At 40.2% G+C, this 8,586-nt stretch overlaps 1 protein-coding gene across 1 annotated transcript in view; it reads right to left on the reverse strand.

The window, feature by feature from the left end:
* Positions 1-8,586, reverse strand: part of LPGAT1 (lysophosphatidylglycerol acyltransferase 1) — a 60,080-nt gene that overhangs the window by 1,494 nt on the left and 50,000 nt on the right. Inside the window, exon 6 of the mRNA XM_009994716.1 lies at positions 5,585-5,691. Within this exon, the coding sequence (XP_009993018.1) occupies positions 5,585-5,691 (107 nt within the window). The remainder of the gene's footprint in view (positions 1-5,584; positions 5,692-8,586) is intronic.

Here is an 8,586-nt window from a genome sequence, read left to right on the forward strand (position 1 = left end):
CAGGAATGGCAGCTGTCGTGCATGATTCTTTACGGTCACTGGTTGTTCCAGCAACAGTGCCCACAGTTAGTTGGTTACTTCTGTATTATGCCATTAAAGTTTCCAAAATCCTCTGGCATGATCAGTTGCCTTTGAGAAATTAAAAAAAACCACAACCCACCAACCAGCCCTTTTCTTTGTTATTAAGAAAAATGTTAATTTCATTTGGATATAAACTTTAAGCATGAACTTCAAAGCCTTTCTTAAAAGCAGCCATCCTCAACCTCTGCAGGGAGATCTGACTGTCAAAGAAAGTTCTCTGGGTTATTTTTGAAGTGATCTTAATGTCCAATAAGATCAAACTGAATGGACACCATATAAAACTTTACAGCTGTTTGGTAATGATTTGGTACACTGTGAAGAAGCAATACACACATACTCTGAAGAGTCCCTTCAATAGATCTGTACATACATGTGCAGTTTTTGGGGTTTTTTTCAACAACAGTTTTGATATGTTGGCTGAAGACTGTAATTTGCTCTTCAGTTTTCCAGAAAGACTTTTTTTTCAAATGTTTGTTTAGAAGAGAAAGACTGGCAGGAGATAAGAGTGACACAGTAAAAAAAATAATTAATTTTTCCCTATTTTTCCCTTTTTTGACTTACAACACTAAATTATGCGAGTCTGAATTCGTCAGAGGATATGTGAGTCTGAATAGTTCATAAGGAAATAGCTGGAGTATATTTAATCAGCATATTACATAATTTGCATTATGTTTTACTGAGATGCACAAAGCCTAGATGATATTGTTGTTAATCCTGAACAGTGGCTATTAACACTCTAAATATACCAGAGAAGATGATATACTTGCTGCAGCATTATGGAGTCACAGCTACTCAGAGAAGAACAAGAGATAAATGATTCAAACAGTTAAGGTTTACCAGTGTCAATTCTGAATCTTGGAACCCACACAATCTGGGCAACCAGATACCATCAGCAACTTATCTCAGCATCTATGCTGTCACTGGGGGGATTGCAAACCTTTTCTTCCACTTGTAATGAAAACCCCCCCCAAAAAAAACTTTAAAAAAAAGTCCCTAAAAAAAAAAACAACCCTTTGATGAGTCCCATCCTCCTCTCTCACTGATGTATTTTCACACATGGATGGATTTACCACACCATTTATTCCCCAGTAACTCTCACTGCTAAGCATCCATTTGTCCACTGTGTGCTATATTTGTTCTTCCATGGCCCATTTGTTTTCGTATACCAACACTGACCTTTGCTTTAAATAACTTTCCTTTTTCCTTGGTCCTGATACCAACTGTCTTTTCCCCCTTCTTTTTTCCCAGGTCAACTTGCATATGTGAAAATGACTCTTGCACAGTGAAAATGACTCTTCACTTTCCTAATTGAGACAAGCCAAGTGCTTTTAGATGTCCTTCACAGAAATGACTCCTCCTTCCCTTCATCATCTTAGCACCTTAGTCCCTCCTCCCAGTTCAATTCATATTTCTTGAATGGGATGACAGAGGAAGCAGAATTTCCAGAGGAGGTTTCAGATTTGGTATGATGAAGAGTATTTCTGTAGCACTGGTAAAAACCCTCTCTTGTTGCCCTGCAGGATGACATCGCTGACTTTTTCAGTTGCATCACACCAGTTGGCTTATGATTAGAGTGAATGAGGAACACAGTGACCTCAGCCTAGAATTACCTGTTTCCAACTGATACGCTCCTAGTTTATAGGGGTTTCTTTAAATTAGTTTCCAAGTGCTTCTGCATTGCTAAATGTAATGGCATTTGTGTTACTGCAGTGCTCAAGGTTACCCTGCTGAAGATCAGAGAAACCATCAACTTGCCAAGAGAAGCTTTACACCAGATGCTAAATTATGTTGTGTATATGTGCAGATATTAACTGCAAACAGTTAATTTTATAAATGAAATATGTAAAATGCACCTGTAAGAAAGGATGGGACAGTTTCATATCCTAATTTTAGGCTGCTTTTTTTTTTTTCTCATTTTAAGTAGTCTACTATTACAGGTTTTCCCCAAATAAGTTCTTAACACTCAGGAATACAGCAAGAAGGAAAAGCTGGTTTAGGCTTTGCTTCTTCCTCTTCCCAAATACAAAGCTGGCTTTGAACTGGCTTCAGGGATTCCCCTCACATGAGGCTTCAGAACTTTTCCAGGGGGTTTCCAAAAACTGTAACAGCACTTTTGCAGTAAGCCAAGAAAAGCAATGCAAGCAAGTTCTCAACTGGCATAAATGGTGCTAACTTTAAATTATGCTAATTTATGCTTATTAAGGCCCTATGTCATAGCATTTACATTTAAAACATTTCTTATTAATTCATACTGATTATGCTGGCAAATTATAACCAATTATACTATTTTGGAAGAGCATTTCAGTGAATATACCTGATTAGATTAATTAAACTCTCTGAAAAGCTGGTCTAGTTAGATTTTTTGGGGTATGACTTATTTTAATGGTAGTTATGAAATAATGTCTCAGTAACAAGAATTCCTTACCTCCTATTTTCTAGATTTGCAGTTGTAAGCAAATCCACAAGCGTATTTGCCTAATAAAGTCAAATATATGCATTTGGATTCAATTTATATAGCAGGGTCTGACTTCTGCCATGAATGATGGATGCGTGACAGCAATATTTCATAAAGCAAAATACAACTCTGGATTGTTAGAGTATTCTATTAATCTTTTGAAGCACTACCTTTGATAAAGATAAATTAAGCACTCAAGCCAATTTAAAGCAGTCTTAGCAATAAATCATCTTATAGAAGTATCATCCTTGTTTAACTTCATAGTAACTCCAGAATATTAAACTCAGATGATTCAAGAGACTGAATACTTCCCCTGCACACCACCCCTCCCCTACAGCTGTGCTACTTGCTAATGAAGAGATTAGTTTTCTTTGGAGACAAGCTGCATTATTCCAGCTGGAGTCTTCCTACTCAGTCTGTGTTTCGTAAACTTCCTTTCTTGTATGTCTAAATAAAACTCTGCTTCTTCCTCTCTGGATTTTCTTTTACTTATTTTGATTAGTTCCTCTGTTTCATATTCTGAGCACACACACACCTGCTGGAAGGCAGATGACTTCAGTAACAACTGGATAACAACAAAAAAAGCGCCTTGAGGAAACACTTCTCCAGCTATAGTTTCAAAGTATTTACCTGGTATTTTAAACCACATTTGCAAGTATCCCTTCAGCAATGTTATTAATGCCCTAAGCTTATTTATAGTTGATTAGTATTATAGATTTATTATTATAGAACCCATTGAGCACTGCAAGTATATTGTGACAGAAGTGATGCCCAGCACCTCGTGGCAAGGAGGTACCCAGAGAACAGGGCTGCACATCAAGGCTCCAGACACTTCATGCATTGAAATTCTTGCAGATCCTTCCAACCACAGTATCTCTGTCCAGTTTCACAGGAAACAGAAGAGGACCACAGCTTTGGATTAGACCTGCAGACTACTTGGAGCAGTTTTCTCTGACAGTACAAGTGCTAAATATTGGAGAAGAAAGGTACTAAATAGCCACACTAAGCAGATAAAATAATGTGCCTCATGTAGGAGTGTTATTTATTCCCCTTTAATTGACTTGCTCATTTCAAACCCTGAAGGTTTCATATCCTCTCCAAAACTAATATATGCTCTGAATACTTTTACTATGCATGTAAATGTTCACTACCTCTTTGAATCTTGCTAAATTATTCCAAATCAATGGAATGTGAGGCAGCAAGTTTCATGGCTGAAGTATTTGCTACTGCAGAAAAAAGAGGATTTCCCTTGATCAATTTTAAATGTGCCAGCTTCCAAACACTATCCTATCTTAATGTTACCCAGGTAATTTACCTTTCCCTGATAATTTCTTGAAGTTTTGGTTTGTTTTAGGTTTATTTATATTTTTATTGTTGTTGGCTTTTTTGGTGGTGGTTTTTTGTGTTGTTTTTTTTCCACATAAGACACCTGCAAGTCCTGAGGGAGCTGGCAGATGTTATGGCTGAGCCACTCTCAATCATCTTTGAAAGGTCATGGAGAACAGGAGAGGTGCCTGAGGACTGGAGGAGGGCCATTGTCACTCCAGGCTTCAAAAAGGGTAAGAAGAAGGATCCAGGGAACTACAGGCTGGCTAGTCTCATCTCTGTCCCTGGGAAGGTGATGAAACAAATTGTTCTGGATGTTACCTCTAAAAACGTTGAAGAACAGGAAGTTACTGAGAGTGGTCAGCATGGATTTACCAAGGGTAAGTCACGCTTGACCAATCTGCTGGCCTTCTGTGATGACATAAGTGGTTGTCTGAATGAGGGGAGAGGAACAGATGTCATCTACCTTGACTTCAGCAAGGCTTTTGAAACTGTCTCCCATAGCATCCTCATTAGGATACTCAGGCAGTGTGGGCTAGATGAGTGGACAGTGAGGTGGATTGAGAGCTGGTTGTGTGACAGAACTCAGAGGGTTGTGATCAATGGGCAGGGTCAAGTTGGAGGCCTGTAACCAGTGATGTCCCCCAGGAGTCATTACTTGGTCCTGTCTTGTTTATCAGTGACCTGTATGAGCGGACAGAGTGTATCCTCAGCAAGTTCACTGATGATACCGAACTGGGAGGGGTGGCTGACACTCCAGAGGGCTGTGCCACCACCCAACATGACCTGGACAGGCTGGAAAGCTGGGCAGAGAAGAACCTAATGAGGTTCCACAATGGCAAGTGGAGGGTCCTGCACTTAGGGAGGAAGAACGCTATGCACCAGTACAGGTTAGGAAGGGACCTGCTGAAAGCAGTTCTGAGGAGAAGGATCTGGGAGTCCTGGTAGACAGTAGATTATCCATGAGCCAGCAATGTGCCCTTGTGGCCAAGAAGGCCAATGGAATCATGGGGTGCATAAAGAAGAGTGTGGTCAGTAGGCTGAGAGAGGTCATTCCCCCCCCTCTGCTCTGCCCTGGTGAGGCCACATCTGGGATACTGCATCCAGTTCTGGGATCTCCAGTTCAAGACAGACAGGGAACTACTCGAAGAGTCCAGTGGAGGGCAACAAAGATGATTGGGGGATTGGAACATCTCCCTTATGAGGAAAGGCTGAGAGAGCTGGGTCTCTTTAGCCTGCAGAAGAGAAGGCTGAGGGGAGAACTTATTAATGCCTACAAGTATCTCAAGGGTGGGTGCAAGGAGGATGGAGGCAGGCTCTTTTCAGTAGTTCCCAGTGACAGGATGAGGGGCAATGGGCACAAGCTGAAACACAGGAAGTTCCATTTAAATATGAGAAAAAACTTCATTATGGTGATGGTGACACAGCACTGAGACAGGCTGCCCAGGGAGGTGGTGGAGTCTCCTTCTCTGGAGATATTCAAGACCTGCCTGGATGATGCAGTCCTGAGTGATGTGCTCATGGGGATCCTGCTTTAGCAGGGGAGTTGGACTAGATGATCTCTTAGAGGTCCCTTCCAACCCTGACAGTTCTAATGAAGTATGTATGATTATACCAGTTGTATTTTTGTTAAGAATGCATATGTGTACTTAAGGCACCTTGAGAGCCTTGTAAGAAAAGACATTAAAAAAGCACAACTCTCTTTGCTAGGTATCATCCTACCTGTTTCATAGAAATGCGTCAAGAGATCCTCCTTCTCAATGAATCGTTCATATAGCCAGTTTGTAAGAGCTTCAGGCTCTGCAGGTACATCTTTCACTGGAAAAATCCTACCAAAGAAGCAAACATAATTAAACCTAGGGAATGCATTCTGTATGTGAAGAACAAAACTCTTCCCTTCTGCCCCAGCCCATCCCAAAACACAGAGAACAAGATTTTGATATAAATCTAACTGCATAGTTCAATTCTTCTCTCTGATTCACAGATCACACAGGTATTAAGTATACAAAACTGGAATATTCCAAAGTATACAAAACTGGAATATTCCAGGTTACCAGCCAGACATAGGTATTATTAGCTTCTATCTAATGCATTTGATAAAAGCTACTATTGCTGCAGCTTTTTAAAGCACAATACCACCACAGTATATTACCATCCTTAAAAAATACAAACCAAGAAGCTATGAAGTTCATGCACTGAAACAGAAAGAAATAAAAGACTGAGAAGGTTCATCCATGGTTTTGAAGAAACAGTTCTTCACAACAGACAGAAGCCACACAGTGACATCACTAAGTACCAACAGCTCTTCTGTATCCCAGAAAGAGTCTTCTGTGCATTTCAAAGGATGCCAGTATCTTTGAAATTTCTAAAGCAGGTTTTGCACTGAAAACCGACCATCTCAATAAGTGCACTCAAATATTGCTTCTCTATTTTAAAAACCCCAATGGAAGAACTACCAGTGTTTTGGTACTTCTATACTGAACAGTAGGTCAGCTTAGAAAATCAGATATCCCAGGGCAAAATTCATTGAGTTACACACATACAGAAACCCCTCATCCCTGATTGGATTTTTTTTCAAAATAGAATTTCAAGTCTTACATTATTTGTGAAATCTCCTCAGTAGGCCCTACCTGACTTTTGATATACAGAAGAACTTGTACATCTGCTGTTTCACTGGGAGGCCAACACAGAAAAGACCTGTGTATCAGTCTAGCCTGAAAATTTCATACTCTGAAATGTAAGACCTTCACTGTAGATTCCTCTTTTCAGCTGAGCTCCCATTTGTCCTGTTACCTACACCATGCTTCTATTTTCATTAGTGGATTTCTCATTTCCTGTTAAACACAGGCTTGATTGATTATGCTGAGAAGAACATAAAATAACACCACAATCATGTGGAAGTGTCTGAGCAGATCTGGGAATGTTAGACTACAGAATTAAGACACTTCTGAAGAAGGTTTTCGTTGCTGTTACTGTTTCCAATGTTACCAAGTCATGTGTAACTTCTCCTTTCAGTTTGCTGCATGGAAAAATAAGCTGTAAGCTGAGGACAACAAGCAGAAAGGCATTGTTCTAAGGAGTGAATTAAAAATAATGGTGCTTTGGTAGACGGAGATAACTCCAATATAAGGAAACCAACAACTTTGTTTTCCAACTATGGCATCAACACGATCTCACGTATTTCTGTAGCCTTTGTAGCACTTCTACCTGAGTCTTTTTCACACTGCCAAGTCTTCTGTGCTCTAGTAAAGCCAGTCTCAGCAATCAGAAATTAGCAACTGTTATCTCAGCAAACATACAGTTTGAAGAAAAGTCTTTGGCCAAAGACAAATGTTATGAAATAGCTGGTAGTCCAGTAAGTAGCTCAAGTCTTCAGCATGCATATTAAGAACAATGACAAAGTCAGGTAAATAAAGAACTACTTTATCTCGAAGCCCAGACATTGTACAGCAGATTAAAATGAAACCTTGTCAAGGCAAGTAAAAAACACACCCACGAGGAAAGGACCATTTCTTTAGGGCTGAGGGTAAGTAAGACAGACTTACTCTCTGTTCCCAAACACATAACACTAAGACAGACTTACTCTCTGTTCCCAAACACAACTGAGTTGCCAAGCCCTATTTTTACCCTCTTCTGCCTATCTGCTGTGAAGAGATAAAAGGCCTCAGCAACGGAATATTGTGTTTCACAGTACATTTCTGGAGGACAGATGCTGCTAATTACGCAAGTCTGAAGATGGTTCAGAACTAAGAGAACGTGCGTGTGGGCTCAGGACAGAAGTCTAGGATTACCTGGCTTGACACGCAGTTTCCACTGTAAGCTGCAGAGATTCTTCACCTCCACCTTCACTTCTGGGTTACCTAATAGGTAACAACTCTATAGCTCAGTAACCTAGGTAAGCCTGATATTTTTCCAAGAATGTACCTACTAGTCCAAAAATGTTCTCATGAGAGCTTGCAAGAGACTCGCTAGAAACAATTTATGACCTGGCACTTTAATGGAGTAGCAAAGTAGCATAAGAAATATCAATATTGTGAGAGACTAATGGAAGGCAGCACACCACTTTTCCTCCTTGAAGCCATTCAAGCTCTTGCATGAATCAATACAGCACCAGAATACTGGAATCTCTGGGTATAAACTCTGCTTCTTAGAAGTCTAAGAAGCAATCACTGTTACACCCATTTTGAATGAATATTAATGCATGGTGGAAGACAACTGGTTTTCCAATAAAGCTACACTGGCTGTCACAATTTTGCAATGGTAAGTGCTAGTGTATTTAAAAGCATTTTCAAATATATTTTTAGATTACCCTGAGATTTATTTCTTTACCAGCAGAATATTCTTATTAATGACTGAGCCCTTCCTGTACTAGATAAGGCAAAGCTAAACACAAAAAACCACAATCCCCATATTTATATTAAACATACTGGCACTACCATCATTCTCTGCCCATCAGAGGGCTTCTTTAGCATCTGTGTTTTAGAGGAACATTCTCTTTCAGGAGACTGGGTTCAGGAAAGGTGACTGAGAAAGTCTAATGTTACAAAACGTGGGCAGAAAGCCTGAGCTCTGACTGGAGCAGGGTCATCCCCAGCCATCGGCTGTCAGGCCTGCCAGGTCTACTATTAAAAGACACAGGAAATAGTTTCTTCTTTTCAGTGACATAGGCAAACAGTTGTCAGTGTGGGCACAGCATGAGAATCCTCTTGGCTCTACCCCAGCTC

The sequence above is a fragment of the Chaetura pelagica genome, unplaced genomic scaffold (assembly GCF_000747805.2).
Source record: "Chaetura pelagica isolate M959 unplaced genomic scaffold, ChaPel_1.0 scaffold2, whole genome shotgun sequence".
NCBI lineage: Eukaryota > Metazoa > Chordata > Aves > Apodiformes > Apodidae > Chaetura > Chaetura pelagica.